Source organism: Thermobia domestica, chromosome 3, assembly GCF_964235325.1.
Source record: "Thermobia domestica chromosome 3, izTheDome1.hap1.1, whole genome shotgun sequence".
NCBI classification, from domain to species: Eukaryota; Metazoa; Arthropoda; class Insecta; order Zygentoma; family Lepismatidae; genus Thermobia; species Thermobia domestica.
Genome location: NC_137456.1, coordinates 147479195 through 147497460, shown reverse-complemented (window position 1 = coordinate 147497460; position 18266 = coordinate 147479195). Strand labels below are relative to the sequence as shown.

Sequence of the window (18266 nt, the reverse complement as noted above, 5' to 3'; positions counted from 1 at the left end):
AGAGGAAACAAATGGTATCAATCATGAGTTATAAAATCTATGATGATTTAATTTTGTACGATTAACAAAATCTAAAGCATCTTGTTTCTTTTTTGTCATAGAAATTGTTTATTCTTTACCTGTATACCGAGAAACTATTAACTCATGATGACTCTTGCATGTGAAAAGCTTTGTATTTTATTTAGAAGTTGCTTTAAAAGTTTTCCCATGACTATGTTCAAAACTCTACGGAGACAACTGATAAATGGATATGAACAATTTCTAAGTCTATTTTAGAATAACGTCCTACGAAGAATTGGTTGAATTAAGACAGGAGAGGAAATCAAAGAACACATAAAGTGATATTATGACACACAATGAACTGTAATTGAACTCATGAGCTTTCGCATCGGAGCTGCGAACTTTATCACTGATTGAATCAAATATAAATGTATATGTAAATGATTTTTGAAAGAAAAAATTAATAGCATGTCGATTGCAAATGGCATTAATACACGAGTAGCTAGAGGAAACTACATAAAATGTAGAAGACGTCAAATATAATAATAATTATTATAACTGCATTGAGACGGACCTTTTATGTTCATCACATAAAAAAAACTATAAGATGTACAGCAGGATGGGACGAAAATTTTGGATTTTTCTTTTTATATTTAGTAGTGTGGAGAAGTTGTCTTTTGATGTGAAAAGGACAAAAATAAAATCTGACGGTAATCGAATCATGCTTTGAAATACTCCAAGTATGATAAAGCTTCGTACATTTGGCAACTTAATTTGATATTTAAGTGATCTAAATCTTTTTCTGTATGTATAGAATTCTTTGCATTATATGTGCAGACATGTGCAAATAATGCAATCCATTTTCATTGTAATTTGTTTCTTCCTGAAACAAGTGTTAACAAATGATGTTAAATTGTCAAAAACGGAAAGAATGTATAAATATCTCTAAATGTTCCTGGGTTAAACTTGTTTTACAGTGTATGTTTTGTGCAGAATGCTTAACAATCTCATGAAACTCCAAGGCAATGATGTATTATTTGACAACAAATGTGTGAAAAGCTTAACGAAACACATAGGGCTACTGGAAATCTTTAATAATCTTTTTTTTTAATTTTTAGACCTGTTGCATCTAAAAAGATGTAGTAGAGCAACAAATTTTTGATTCGGTCTTCCTGAACGTAGAATGAAACTTTATTTACTGTTAGAAATCTTAATTCGAGAAAGAATAGCCAGTTCTCGTTCCATCCTAATGTACAGAATTCTAGTTGAATCTATTTGTGAAACTTCTCTTCGGGTAGTTCAAAAGGAACAAACATGCGATCTTAAGGTACGAATAACAGCATTTCTACTACATTTGTTCGGTAGAATGTACAACCTAATAAAAAATACAGCTTTTGTTTCTGTGAATTACTTTACTTCCTATACTATTGAGTTTGTTACGTATCGTGTAACAAATTTAGGAATAGTATTGTTCAATTTAAAACTATTTCAGTAATGCATTTCATTGACATATTTATTCTTTTCATGAAATATATATATTGTTTCCTGCAAAACATAAATTTGTTTGTACTAAGATATATTTATGCGGAAAGAAAACTAACTTCGTAGTAATTTTTGGAAGACCGAATATGATGAAGTGAAAGGTACAATCATCCAAAATTTAATATATTGCTTTACGTTTTTACGTGGTTATTATTAAGATACATAAATGTAATAATAATGTGGGCTTATATACCGTTATACATGGTACCAAGGAACATTCATGGAACACTTATATAACTTGGCCAACGAATTAGAAATCATATTTTTGTAATTAATGCTTTCTGTAAGGTTCTGAGTGGATTGAATAAACATTCGATTACAATTTCTTATGTTACGCGAGGTACATTCTTCATTCGCAAAGGGTAGCAAATTGTTTCTTTAATGTCGTTTTCCATGATGGATCCAACTCTGAAAGACAACAGTTCTATGTCATGTTATTGTTAATGTCTCACGATTTTGTAATCAAATTATCGCAAATGATATCATAATTAATTACAGTGCCCTTGAGTAATAAGAGTATTCTTGGAGTATAGACACATATATTTAAAAATGACCAGAAAATTAAAATAAGCATTGCCCTAAGTTATGATATAATTTCAGTGTAAACTTAAATACGAGTAACCTAATTGCGAGGGCAATAAAGAACATGTATGAAGCAAATTTACTGGAGGAAAACGAGTCAACAATATCTGAAAGGATATTGAAAACCCTGAATGTACCCGCCTAATGAGCAATAACGCGAGAAAAGTTTCAAACTTCTCTTTCAGACAGCAAAATAGTAAAGGGGAAGGAATTTCGATTTTTCAGAACGTTGACAATTATTTTGGAATTACACATGCAAACTCACAGTATATAAGAGTGCTTAAGATTATATTATGTTATTACCTGAAGCCGGAAGTTCGTGCTCACTACAGTGTAAGCCCCAACTTTCTCAATGGTTAAATAGTCCAATTTGTAAGGCAGATATACATTCCCGCCATTGACTGTTACTTTTCCTCCTTTATCTAACTGAATTCGAACTGGAGGGAGTATTACCCAAACAGTTTTTGTCCACGTAATTCCAATATTACCTCGCTCCTCATTCTGAAAGGTAAAATGTGAAATGATAATTAACGATATAACTATATGTGAAACTTGATACTGCATTTAAGATAGTAGCGATGACTTTATTTCGCAATTAAAAAGTGCAATGACATTTCAGAATTATCTTCAACGGTTACACCTACTTGCAAAGATCGTGCTAAAAGTATGTATACAAATCTTTAAAGCTAAAATCAGATTTAAGAAAATAATATTAGATTATCTCACAAAAAAAAAAAGTTTATAAAGTACATGTTGTTGAAAGTGGCTATTTTTGCGACCTCTTTTACTACGCAAGGAGCAAGCAGAATGTTATATAACAAGTTTAGAACTATTAGTCCTGTATGTATCTGTAAATTATTGTTTATTTTGATTTGTTATTCCTCTGTTCAATCATAGTACTCACGTGAAGAAAATAAATGGAATGAAAATTTTGATAAAATCTTTATATAAACAAGAATTAACCAACTTTAAAAACTAAAATAAGTTTCGAAGAAAAAATAATACATCGCAATAAGGGAAAAATTGCATAACGTGTTCAAGTGAAATGAAAAACTTAATTCTAGAAACTCATTTGCTTACACAAATATTAAAACAAATTTATTTAAGTAATTTTAAACACAATGCTTAAAAATTGATCTTTGCAATAAAATTTGATATAAGAAAATAAGTATAATAGAAGAAATATTGGGAAAACAATCATTAAAGTGAAATAAAAAATATGCAGAACTTTCAAAATGTATAAATACATTCGTGTAAAGTACAAAACAAGAATAAATTACCCAAAACATCATTAGTTTTAATGGAATTTTTGGTCGTTTATTTTTGTCCCGCACTTTAATGAACACATCATAGTATTTTATATAGCAGACTACTATTATGCATTATGTTATAAGAAGCTCATCCCGAAACTGATGAGAACTGTCATATTTTGAGTACTCAATTAGAAATAATGTATCACTTATATCTGGATCTTCTTACTATGGTGAGAGTATTATATCTTGAATACTGGTTTCTAGTAGATTTAAATACAGGAAACGAAACTTTGAGTTAAAGGATAGGGAACAATTTGTCATTCAAAAATGTATACGAACAAGTTCAAGTTAGGAAAAAATACACTAGCTTCTTCATAATCAAAATCGATATTATTAATTTACTGTAGGAATTGCAGGATTTTCTAACGCAAATTCTCTCATACACAAAAACGCAAGAAGTATTAATTTGCTCTTCGTGAGTTTCCGTCTCTCTTCATGATGACGTTTCTAAGTGTATTAAGCAACTATTGCCTTCTTTCCTGCCCATTATGCAGCATGCTTCGCTCTTGTTTTTTTTGTGTGTGTGTGTGTGTTTGCAATAATCATTGACTTTGCAGTGCAAAGGATTGATCATTTTGTAAATTGTATACTTAAGTAAAGCATTCCCAAATAACTATGTTTCGAATTAGACTTTTAAACTAAACTTAAAGATGTTCAACACATTGTTAACTAAGAACGAAACTTACCTTATGTTTCAGATGTGACAGATATTGGAGATTTTGCAACTTGACTTGTTAAAACTACGTGAAAACTGAATACAAGTTATAATAATTGCATGCATTAGAAAATAAACATTGTTTTGAGTAGCTAAAACATATATGCATGCGATACGTGCAACAAGCACAATTTTTCAGTCTTTGAAAAAATTGCCCATTTCTTGTTTCTTTTTTTCTGTGTGTTTTATATATATATATATATATATATATATATATATATATATATATATATATATATATATATATATATATATATATATATATATATATATATCGTATTCGAATGAATATTTGAATTCTTACGACTGGTACACTAATGGTAATATTTACATCCAGGAAAAAAAGAACTTAAAACCTTCTTAACATTTTGTATGACACTTTTTTTTTCAACTTGTTTGTAGGATGATATGAGCATAACGCAGTTTCTGTCTTTCTAAATACTTACTAGAAAACACGATCTAGTTTCCATAGTTCTTCATGTGATACTAAATAAATCTAATTTATGTTACTTTTATAAACAGAGGGTATTTGAGAGTTCGACTTCCTCGAGTTAATTCAATATAACAACATTTGCAAGCTAATTATCTTGTTAAAAGTTAAAAACTTTTCTGTCTCGTATTTAAAGTAGTATCCACGAGACAAGATTTAAGGCTATCTCGTAAAAATGATGTCTCGCCCCGAAAAGTAGATGTTTCTATTAGCTTATATGTGTCTCGCCTCGTATCTCGTTGCAAGAATTCTGTATTGTCCCGTGACAGTATTACATAAGTTAAGGTTTTCTCGTCTTGTCCCGTAAAATTTTGGCGAATTCTCGTTTCCTGTCGGTTCTCGGAAAGGTTTCCGCATCTCTAGATTTTTCTTTCATTTTGGATTGTAAGTTTATGTATAAAGTGTATGTCAATATTTTTTCTCAGCTTCGTTTAGAAGTTATCAGTATCCTTCCGCGCCACGAGAAATCCACGACAGGTGTGATATAACATTTATACCATACTTATTATTGGAACGTATTGTGTAATAATATACTTGCACTGAAACGTTGAAAATGTCCTTCATTGTATTCATATAATCACTTTGTCAGTTTATAGATTTCTAACCATGTTTGAGATCTAACAAAGCAGGTTACCCAGGTATAACACGCCGATTGTGATAAGATTGCACAGAAACAGAGCACATCGAAAAAGAAGCGACACGTAATTTTATATCGGCCAACAAGCGCATTGAAAGGGTCAAATGGGATCATAAACATGGAGTCAAACTGAGATTATGTGGAATATAGCAAGAACGAAAAGAGATATCAGAAGAGGTTAAATGTACTAAGAAATGCTACTACACATAGTCAACGCAAGGCAATGAAATAAAACGCACCTATAAGAAGAAAGCAGAACATCCGGAATTAGAGCAATTAGATGTGCATTGTCACTACATGATGCGGAAATGAGCGAAAAGGTTGGCAAGAAGCAGGAAAAAACCGACGATAAGAAAATGGAAAATACATGTTTTTACTTTGAGTGCATACGACACAGGTATGCAAAAGAGACGAAGATACATTCTTACAACTCGGACAATTTTTGAGGTCCACATTATGTAAAATATCGTCTCGTCAGGTTATGGGCAATAGTTTAATACATTCAGAGATCTGTTATAGGATTAAACAATTTTAATATATTTTCTTTCTTTGGTCAAATTCCCGAAACTTCTTTTCATTTGTAATCTGGAATGATATGCAAACATTTGTACACAATTCCATTCTGGTCAAAATTAACGGTTTTGGTATTTTGATTGATTTAAGAAATGTATCGTCACTATTAGGGAAGTATTTATGCTAGACTTTTTCTTTCCTGCTTATTAGTTAATTTTATAAAGTATACAATTGAATGACTAATTAGTAGAAAATTGAAAAATGAAACAAAAATGTGAAAAAACAATTCAATGAAATTATTTTCTGCTCTATATTTCACTTTAAGATGTTTTGTGAAACACTTACCTGGACTTCCACACTGAAAGACTCGTTCTTACAATCACCAGCCAAAAGATAACGACATACTCCCATAAAATTAAACATAGTTCCGTCAAAAGTTTTGTAATGTGGATCTCCATATACTAAGCAAGTTCCTCGTTCTGTAAACAAATATTAGATGCATGTATAAGGAAACGTGCGCACACACACAAACATATCAGAAAGAATGGAGAGAGAGAGAGAGAGAGAGAGAGAGAGAGAGAGAGAGAGAGAGATCTTCTCTCAACTGCATCACTTACTTGTTCAAGTACATTTTATTAAATAATGTTTCCTTAACCAGGCCTTCCCTTCAATATGTGAAATAATGGGAGGAGAAAATGTTGGTTGCTTACACGATTTAACTTTTTTACTGCACAAGTTTATATTATGTAGAATTTTTAATACTTTATGCTATATTTAAAGTTTCTAAAATATTGGTTTTCAAAATAGTCGTGTTGTGTAGTCTGATTCCGTCGACACGTAATCGGTTGTAGGTAGATTTCATTGTGGTGCACTTGAAAATTGTACCAGTAGACTTAAAAATTACCACGGAGAATTATTTGCTGTTAGACATTCTAAGACGCTGCAAATTGCACACTGATCGCTTCTGGATTCTGTACTACTAAGTAAGCAATATTTGAAACAGATCCCAGTGAAGATAACATCACCGGTGTTGTGTGGAATTTTACCAGTGACAGTCATAAAATCCACACACTATAATCTGCCAACCCAGTTTGTTATGTTTTAACCCACCATTTGCCGTGCTATTTGCATTGTCAAGATGTTATAAGATGAACTAAACTGAATGGCAGATATGCTTTGCAACTGTAAACAAATTGCAGCAAACTGTACGATTGCCACTTGACGGGAGACTGGCGAAAGCTTGTAGCTACTGTAAACAGATTGCAGATATAAGTGACCAATTGTGGAGACATTCGAGTGATTACTTACAGAGATATCGATGTAAAAGTACAGTGCACTTTGTTCGTCAGTACGCTGGAAGTTATCTACATGATTTCATATTGTGAATGGATTTTCTTACAGGAGAAGTCTGTAAAATTTGAAAACATCTTGCGTATTTTCAGGATTATGCTTTGATGGTTATTTACGCCAAAGAAGTACCCACACTCCATAGAGAAAATACCAGTGCACTGCATCAAGACAATAAGTCCGGACAGACAGCCAAATCATAGCTGTTATTTTAGACACAAACGGTCCCTAACGCCTTGCGCCTGGGTTTCTTGTCTATAAATCAGTGAGAAGCACAGATGCCTTCCCACAGGATTAATATATACGTTGTGCAGTTTTCGGGCTTTAGCAAGCGTTCCAACAGGGATGGAATATCAAACATCTTCTACACCTGCCGAGAAGTCTTTTCCAATGGAATGTGAGCTGTTGCACAATCGTCAGACTCATGGTAGTCACATAGAATGCAACTAGTGTGGTAAAGGCAACTGTCGTCAGTGCGTGAAACTTTATATTCATCTATATGAAAATTTTTAGCCTCGTTATGTATCCTACGGCTTCACTTGAAAGCCCGGAATGGTGGTACAAGTATGTATATTTTTTGACATCTATCAAGGTATTGTTATTTATTTATGTTGGCTAATGCGTTAAAGTAAATTAGAGTATAGTATAGAAAAGAAGTAGAATTACAACAAAGTCAGAATCTTATAACAATTAACAAATTAATAAATTACAAAAAACATTCCAAATTACAGTTTCATTTTACAATCAATATCAAATTATAGAATACTTGTCAATGCAAAACAGATTATCAAAAATGTTTAAAAAACTTTATTACTGCTCTAGTTAGGAACTTATTTCACATATCTGAATTAATCAGGTTATAGAGAAAACAACTAGTAACTCACTGCAAAATTTAGGATCTTCATCCTGCCCATCTATACAATCATTGTTTCCGTCACACCACTTATCTTGGGGAACACATTTTCCACACCACATGTCTGCAACGTTACATCCTCTTAATTTCTCTAAAAAAAATACAGAGTTTATATTATAAATAGTGTTACAGATAATTACAAGGTGACAGATAATTCAAAATCAGTAATACTTAAATCAGTAATACTTAAAACAGCTACAGTTTTAAGCTACTAAGGATAAAATTGTTTTGACGTTTCTGCAACATTCCTTTGGGTACTAACATTAAAAGCTAAAAGCTTTCGTTGAAATCATGTATATTTCATTAAGGCTGAGGAAGAAGCCAAGGCACTCGTCCAACGAATCCAAACTTCGAGTTGTAATAGATTGTTGCTATAAGTGATAGCTATCAACGACAGCTGTGCCGTGAATAGGATTCTGAAATTGAAAATGAGTCAAAAGTTTTTAGATGATGCAGTCGTTTTCAGGCCAGCGACATAAGACAAAATGATTGAAATCATTTTGACAACAACCAAAAGTGGATAATGATAAGATTTGGAAAATCAGCTAGCTACAACGAGTCTTGAATAAGTATAATTGATGTTCAAGATAACAACACTTGCAGTCTTCCTACTGTGATCAACAATCTATTGAATGATGATTTATGGGATACAGTTAAAATGCACCTAATTCATCAATTACAATAACAAGAAGCACTGGAGTTTGCTAAACCAGGTTCCACCATCTGTTCCACTTCGAGATTGATAGGTGAAAAAGTTATTTATGTTTGAAGAAACTTCAGATCCTGAAATTTTTGGCTTGCTCTGTACAGTCATGGTATCACGTCAGAAATTTACTGCCATTAATTGGAAATGTTGATGACTACGTTATTACAATGGAGGACCTTGACTTGACTCACCAATGTTCTGTTCTGTCCCGGAAGAAAAATGATAAGACTCAGACAACAGAGTAAACTCCACAACATCGATATTACAACACACATTTCTTGCAAACTTGATGTTGCACCTTCCAGTTGGGGCTTGTATTGTTCCATGTAGCTTCTTCAGCTTCCAGCTTCTATGGTCGTCGCTGTTAGTGTTTGAGCAGGCTTAATATGTTTACAAAAAATTTTGATCAAATATCAAATGGATGTTAATTCAACTAGATTCAGATGTATGGGGACTGGTGGAGAGAGGTGAAAAGAATGATGGTCTTTGTCTAACAGAAACAAAAATGAAATGCGGTGTGCAAGTAAGAGATTTCTTCTCAGTTTAAGGACAATTAGGAAATATGACTGATTGTAGAAGTAGTGTACTATAAGCTACACAGTTAAATGTATTCCAGTAGCATAAGAATTCATTTGCATTGAACAATATGAAAACTAGCACTACGAGAGCAAGCACTACGATAAATTATACACCATAAGATGCAATAGAATATAGCAGTTAGAAATGTTGTAGAATAGTAGGCCAATTTAAGTGGGAACTACAGTTTATTTCTGAATAGACAGATATTGCTGCTCGTTCAGGATTTATTCAGGTCCTAATCAAAACAAGTATGTCCATCTTTTCTGATGAGTTACTAGTTGCTGAACGAACAATGAGTACATCGAAATCATACATCATTGAAATCTTTAAAAAATATTGTTAGAACTGCCTGTGTTCAACATCTAGCGAAATTTAGTGTTGGAGCAGATTGTTGTTAACGCATACAAACAACAATTTTGCCGTTTTCTACGTACAATACGTATGGTTCATTTAAAAAAGAATACCTTAAAAATCGAAAAGTATTTGCATTACCAAATAAATGAACTCAGTTTCAAACCGTGAAATTACAATACACTGGTAAATTATGGACATTCAATATTGAAATCGGAAAATTGTAAATTTACCATTTTTGGGAATCAGTACAGAGGTGTGGGTGGAAAGAAACTGAAATCATAAGAAGAAGATATTAGTAAATGTTACAGTTTTCATTCTATGAAGATCAGACATTAAAACCGAAAGTGTAAGTTATTTCATTTTTAATAGAAAGACAAGGATAAAGGAGGAGACCGTTACTGGGACACTGAATCCATATAAAAGTACATTTCTCATATTCATCGTTATACCCTAATATCTATCGACAAATATAATTACGGAGAGAATCTTTCAGAAGTGCTTATCATAACTAGAACACGTAGAATCACAGGAACAAAACCTGAAACTTATATTCGGTTAAAGAAGCAATCCTTTCGTTGCAGTTACCGTAGTACATGGTTCACTGATTTATTTATTGTTTATATATCTGGAAGTGGCTTCGGTAAAAGGTGACAAACTTGGTTTCAGGCAAGGTTCTTGTAGCAGGTTGTGTGTACACTGCTTTATAAGTTATAATAAGTTTATTATACACACATTATCCACATTTTAACATTATCTAAGACCAAAGAGTAATTACCAATCCGGGAACGCTAAACATAGAAGTGCCTACCTACATTATCAACAATTGATACTGCATTGACTACATTCAGAAAGTGCACATATATATTATAATGCAATTTATATAGGATCTTTGCACTTATTGTAACAGTAATTATAACACATCCAAATAATTCTTTTATATTGATAAGATCAATAAATGAAAAGATTAAAATACTAGCTAATCATATTATCCGATGACATTAATCAGGTTATCTGATAAGCTAAAGTTTAAGTGAGTTTGGTGTGTGTGTTCTATAGTCTGGTAGATTAAAATTTAAGTGCATATAATTAATTCTATGAATAATATAGTTTCAAAATTGTACTCACTACACATTGCGGGATCCTCATCGCTTCCGTCTGCACAAACTTTATATCCATTGCAAGCTCTATTCTCTACAATACATTGGCCGGAAGAACACTGAAATGTGTCATTCTTACATCCTAACTTTTCTGTTGGAAGAGAAGAAAACACACATAAATGTTACATTATATTCTTTATTGATTACCTTTAGCGATAGGAGCTAACCAAAATTAGTCCAGCATAGATCCTCATTCCAGTGGTGTCATAATCAACTTTGGACGCTATCGCCGAATTCTTCATTAACAGGGCTTTGAGGTTACATGACTTGGTGATCACTTAGTGATGTTTCACATTGAATTCAGATGTAAGGATACATATTACACATTTTCCGCTTTAAGCATTCAGAGTGATGTTGATTTCTTCATTTCTCTCACTTTTCTGTTCATTATTCACTTGTTAATCACTTTACTGGTAAAAATATTTTACTTTCCCGTTGGAAAAGAAAAGTAGATGTGCGAGTGTTAAACCAATAATAAATTCATAATCAATTACTTAAATTCACTCCTTGTTAAATGCGAGCATTGAGTAAATTCTTAATAATTTCCTTTAATGAAGTTAGTAAGGGAAATCCTGAAATATAACATAGTGAGGATTGTTTAACATATGTTGATTGTGTAAGTCAGGCAGGGAGAATACTTAATTGTGTTTTCTCCTTTTATACTTTTTGATTTAGCGAGTCCAGTGCAAAAGTATATTTTTAATCAATTTGGGTATACTTATAATCTTTTTGAAACACCTTTCATAGCCTTAAATAACCATATTTTAGACACTGTAAATAACTCCTAAAATGTAAACAAAAACTGTTAACTTTCCCATATATTTCAACGTATCGAACAATTTTCACATCTTTTCTTTCTCTAACACTATCTTATGCTCTAAGCAGCACTTCATTTGCACCTATAATGCTCTCACCTTCGGTACGAGGGTTCCTGGGTTAGATTCCATATAGGAACACTCGCTGAGAAAGGTGTAACAGCTTTTTCAGGCCAGCCATCTGGAATGAAGCTTTCCCTGCGTTTTCCTCATTCGCACAAGGCAATTGCCAGGATGGTACCTAGAATAAAGGTCCCAGGCCGCTTCTTCCTTTCCCATTCCTTTGTTCCTTTCCTTTCCCCGGATAGCATGCTCGCCGAGAGACGTCATCCCTCAGACTGTATGTGTAACGTGCTAAATGGTCATAGATGCTGAAAGCCCAGAAATCTACTTCGTAATCCTAATCATTTACACCTAGGAAGGCACTATGCACAGTATTTTTCATTGAGTCTGAAAACATTAACAATGTTGTCCTACTTTGCCCTTCGACCTACATTATTTTAAAAATCTATATCCTAAAATGTTTAGAACAATTATGGGTAGACAAAGGACCTGTAAATCACATAATAGGAAACCGGTCTCTTGAAAAGGAAACTTAAAACCTTTAGAGGACGGCCCATAGGAAAACGACCATTAGGAAGACCTAGGCGCAGATGGGAGGATAATATTAAGATGGATCTCGCAGAGATAGGAATACAAAGTAGAAACTGGATGCAATTAGCTAAGGATAGAAGTCAGTGGAGAGCTTTTGTGAACGCGGCACTGAACCTCCGGGTTCCATAGGCCATAGAGTTAGTTAGTTAGTTAGAGGACGGCTACGGATTTTTCTAAATCGTAGACCTTTACGCTAGAGGCCCTTGTAGCTCTGCTAATTGTCATAGGGATATGAACTATTACTCGTTCGAAACCTTATGGAACACATATTCCAACGAGGTAAACTTTAGGTCCTTCCGTTTCAAAACCGTAGAATAAATTGGAAAAATGATTTTTTTCCTTTCTGGGACACTACCAATCCTGTTCATCGTCGTACGCCTGAAAAAATTCTGATGTGTAGGTCAAACGTTTTTTGCAATCATATGAAAAAAGAAAGAGCGTAGGTCCAATAGCTAGGGAGACAAAAGTTTGGAACTTCGTAATTCTGATAGTCACCCTATATAGATTTTTGCAATTGAACTGTGGACTAGCCTCATGTTGGCAATCCTAACGACGGCCCTAGTTGTCCCAGGGACATGAACCATACATTGTTGAGAAGCGTGTGGAACAGATTCCAACGAGGTAACTTTTGTGCTCTCTTACATCAAACCTGTAAAAGACGACGAAGAATAAAATATAAATTTAAAGAAACATGTTCTTTTGACTTTCTTGTGACCCTGGTAACGCTGTTATGGATCGTACCCAGGCTAAAGGATTCTGACATGTAAATCAAACATTGGGTTCCAACATACAGAGAAATGGATGGCCTAGGTTTAATACTTAGGGAGAAAACAATTGGGAACATCGCACCTACAAGTCATCCTCTATAAATTTGTCGATGGTTTGTGGCCTCCTCCCAGCTTGGCAGCCCTAGCGACGCCCCAAATTTTCGTAGGGACATGAATCTACCTTGTTGGAAAGGTTATGGAACAGAAATTTCAACTAGGTAACGTTTGTGCTTCTGCCGTGGCAAACGAGTAGAAGAAGACGAAGAAGAAAATAAAAAAATTGTAAATAAAACACGTTTTTTTACTTTCTTGTGACTTTGGACACACTGTTATAGGTCGTACTCATAACATACGTATGGAAACAGGGGGACATAAACGTTACCTCGTTGGAATCATTGTTCCATATGGTTTCAAACGAGGTATCGTTTATGTCCCTGGGACAATTAGGTCTGCCAAACTGGAGGCGACCACAATTCATCGAAAAATATATATACAGTAGTTACGAAGTTACGATTTTTTTCTCCATTGCTATTGGACCTATATCCTTCAGCTTTTATATGATTGCACCCTACATGTGTGCATTCTCTTTCTTGTGTAGGACAACGAACAATGTTCCCAGAGTCCCAGATCTGTCAAAAAACATGCATTTTCCTTCTATCTTGTTACTTTTTTCATCTTCCTCCACACGTTTCGAACAGGGTAGCACAAAATCTAACTCTTTGGAATCGTTACTCGATAATTTTTCCAACGAGGTATAGTTCTTTTCTTTGGGGCAATTACGGCGTCGCTAGGGTTACCAACTTGATCATAGACCACAGTCACTACGAAAAAATATACAGGGTGATGACTATCGTAGCTACGAGATTCCGAATTTTTATCTTTTTTGCTACTAGACATACGCCTTTTCACGCAATGTCTGGCCTACATGTAAGATTTTATTTCTCTATGTATACCAAAGAACAGAGTTGCTAGAGGCCCAACAAAATCAAATATGTGTGTTTCCTTTGTTTAGAAGAAATACACTGAAAAAAAGGGTAAAATCAATACCTCACTCATTCAAACTCTTGCAAGTCCAGGAGCCATATACATGTATCACTAGTTAGTATGTTCGTTTATCTCTATTGATAACAATTTTTATGCTCGTATCTCCTTTGGGGGAACTGACCGCCTCAAATGCACAGTAGGAGAGGGGGAACTAAAAATATCCAACTCTCCTACGCTGCCTCTCTCCTGCGATACCCCAAATGCATATCATTGGAAAATTTCATACTTTCTGAAGAGATTGACATATAAGTTTTTTTCTCTAGATTAATTAGGAGCTGGGCTACAGAGGTTTTAACTTCTGTTTTTGTATCAGAGACAGCCGTCCTTTTAAAGCCAAATTTCTCCGCACTTCAAGATTTGCCGGTCCCTCATCATTACCACTGCTTCTTGTTCCGCATAGTCCCATGTTTCGTTATATAATTTAGATTTGTATGTATTACCATATACACCCTTATACACTTCTAACACAACGCCACTCAATAGACCTATTAGTAAGCAACACGTCAACCACAGCTTCACTGACATATTTTATAATCTGTTCGTTAAACATACGGAATGGTCAATTCGGTTTATGGTATGTCTGTTAATGGAAACATTTACAAATATTTATAAATAAGTATCTTCGGCGTGTCATCGAATAGGTATAAAAGTAAAATATGAGCAATGTAAATCCGGCCAGCAAAACGGTAATATTAGGTAACAATACAAAAGTTATATTTCACTGTGATTTGTGTAGTGAGTTCTCATGTAGTTCGGATATTACGTAAGACTAAATTTCTAACCCAAGTAGCATCTGCGATGAAAGGAGAATCAACTAAAGAAACTTCAATTACCATAGAGTTTCAGTTTGTAGATTTCATTTCTTGTATTTATTTTAGGAAGCAAACCACGGGCGTCGTTAGCGGGGGATCGGAGGAGACGAATCCCCCAGATTCTAGTCAAATATATTTAAAGAAATTATACTACTTTTCATTATATATAACTTTTGTCGGAAAGAGGATTTTGATTTTAATTCATCCTACCCCCGAGATTTAAAAATCTAACGACGCCCATGAATAAACCTGAACATTTTGCAATTTGTATTGTGAAACTACCTAGGTATAACTATGTTTTATCAGTTTCTCTTTGTATTTTTTAAAGTCTAAAACAATTCATGACAAAGAAAAATAGCCTTAACGCTGACGACTCTATTAAAAATCTAATGACGAAATAAGAACAAATCGTCTTTCCCCTCCTTCTTATGTTTATTTCTCAAACTGTCAACACTTCGACTATATAATAATAAGAATCTATTAAATTGTTTTAAAATAAAAGTTCATTTTGACCATATTTTGAAATACAATTCTGAAACGAAGACTCCTTTATTATATGAACTAGGTACGCTAAACCGGGCAAATGACAAACGCAAGAAAGTTAGGAAGAAAAGTTGGTGAATTGAAAAGAGTAGGGTAATATTCTTTGCCGCTATGTTTTTTTAAGACACTCGCTCTCCTGGACTGGGATTAAAGTTTAGCCAGCATGATCAACATATATACATTATGAATTTTACTGGTGTCATGTAGCATTGTGTTTATATCCAACATTTACTAAACTAATAATATAGTACTGGAAATTGTACTAAATGATTACGAAACAAGGAACACTTCAGTACATTTGGAGAAGAAAGAAGAAAAATAAACCTTCCATATGTGTCAAAGATAACAAGAAAACTACCTTACGTCAATTAATGGACTGTGAAACTACATTGAATAAAAAATTGAATACAAATATTGAATAAAAATTCTTTAAATATAGTAAACATGCATGATAACGAAATGTGGCCTCAACAATGCACCGAACAACACGTAAAGGGCATTAAACGTTTTGGAGAATGATTCCATGAACAGTGATAGATGCCCTTTCATCACTTATTTCGTAAAGGCACATACGTAAACAAAAATATTCACTAACACTTTTGTTTCTTGTTCAAATTTCGATTCAATGTTAGGATTTTAATTCAAATACTTTCATTTCCAACTTTCAAACGTCTTTTTCTCAGTAGGCATTTACAAAGCATCTTATAGCTATAATAACAAAGCATTATAAATGATTTCTCATTTTTATTCCTAAAACGTATGTGCTATTGGGGATGAGCTCCATTTTAGTATGCCACCCTTCTGATAAATTACTTGACCATTTCGGCTCGTATATGACGCGTTGTATATAAACACCAACAGATCTGTACACGTGTATATTAGCCTTACATGCAAGATAAATAAATGAAAATGAACATCCAAAACTGAGTATTGAAAATTATTTCTATTGATAGGATCACAATAGTACTATGACAGAGTTAAGTACATATTAAAATAATACCTAAAAATATTATGTCTCATACTACGATAACTCTAAGCTTATATTTCGTTGACCATGACAAAACACTTACTGCATAATTCAGGTTTCTCATCATCACCATTTCGGCAATCCTTAAAAGCATCACAGACAAAATCTTCATAAATACATCCTCCCCCAGAACACTGAAATTTACTTCCACCACAAGTCGTATCTGCTGCTTGTTAGAAAAAAAAAAGAGATATATAATTAATTAATGTAAAACACACATAGTATTTCACATATAACATACATAGAGTTATATGTAACTAAATAAATAAAACGTTTGGTGTTTTATCCATGTTTTATTTATTTTCTATAGTAACTGGCTCCAATATCATTCCACTAATTTATGGAATTGTTGAACAAAGTGCAGTATATTTTAATTCTTGCTTTGTAATTTTAAAAGGTAACAATCAAATATATATATAATAAATCTCTCAATTTAACGTTCCATCATTAAGCCCTTTAGGGTAAGGGAGACGCTAATTAAGCAAGTGAATGATGGTAAAAGAAGTGATACAATATGAATGCGGGAGGAAACGGGAATACCCAGAACACGAAGTAGTCCACTACAAACTTACTTAGCCGAAGATCGTACCAGGAATTCCATGCACTAGAGACGAGCGCTTTACCATTTTTTTTTTTTTTTGCTTAACTACTTATTAGATACTAGGTTTTTATTTGTTTTACTCGCTTAATTCGTTTTCCTATTAACCTAAAACGACAGGGACACGAACACAGGAAAATCGAATACGGTTAAAATTCCAAAGGTTCTCCCACTTGGAATAGAACCCGGAACCCCGTATACCAAAGGCGTACGTGGTAGTCAATAGACTAGCTGGGAGGGATATCAATGAGTCACCGTGGCCCCAAATCAAATATCACAGTGATTCAAAAATAAGACGCTCCCATATACAAGTAACCCTAAAATTTGAAAGAGAAGAAAGGAAAAATCAAAAAGAAGATACCCAAATATAATGCGAGGCAAGAAAAGAAAATGCCTGTAATCATTTCTCAGCAGATTCAGGTAAATATAATAAGATAAATACACATTTTACTTTCTCATAAATACAGTACATACAAAATACAGTATACTAGCTTTATTGAAAATTAAGATTGTAATTGAGTGCTACATCTACTTTGAAGGTAGATTTCTGTTAACTATAAGACGTTACTTTGGACAATGCTATTGTGAGATATTAGGATATCTACAATGCTGCCAGTTTCTATGATACAAACCAATTTCAAGATGAGAAACAAATATATTTTAACTCCATGCGATATGAAGAGATGACAAAATTTGTGTGGTCGCAAACATCCTATTTTTCGCATTTGAAATTTCGACCAAAAGTATTGCTTATATTCGAGGAAATGCGGTATGAGTACCAATTTGAGCTTAAATCCAATTTATAATATTAGCCGTTTTCTTCATTATTATTTGTTTATTTAATTTTCTTCACTGTTTTCTTAAAGTAGTGCCACTCTGTAGATAAGGGCATACTGTATATTTGACTTGAAACGTCTTTTAATATAAATAAAACATCGATAAACAAAAAGAGTAATACATTATTAATAAGAATACTGATATTGAGTCAAATGCCTAACAATAAAAACTAATTTATTACACTCAGTTCAACTGGTAAGTGAAGAAATCTGTGGCGGACCTAGTAGGTAAGAAGTGGGAGGGGCAGCCGGACCCCAGACTGTGATAGGTATATTATGAATTTACTATAAACTTTAAAAAAATATAGTTATTAATAATAGT

At 33.4% G+C, this 18266-nt stretch overlaps 1 protein-coding gene across 4 annotated transcripts in view; it reads right to left on the bottom strand.

Annotated features, from left to right (window-relative positions):
* The window catches only part of LOC145680800 (kielin/chordin-like protein), a 54247-nt gene that overhangs the window by 21736 nt on the left and 14245 nt on the right, over positions 1–18266 (bottom strand). For 2 of the 4 annotated variants that reach the window (XM_081751849.1, XM_081751850.1), the window contains 5 exons: positions 16554–16676; positions 10817–10939; positions 8024–8143; positions 6138–6271; positions 2428–2625 (listed from right to left, as the gene is read on the bottom strand). In XM_081751849.1, coding sequence (XP_081607975.1) covers positions 2428–2625; positions 6138–6271; positions 8024–8143; positions 10817–10939; positions 16554–16676 — 698 coding nt within the window. Of the gene's footprint in view, positions 1–2427; positions 2626–6137; positions 6272–8023; positions 8144–10816; positions 10940–16553; positions 16680–18266 lie in introns of all 4 variants that reach the window. The other 2 variants (XM_081751848.1, XM_081751851.1) reach the window with 2 other exon arrangements.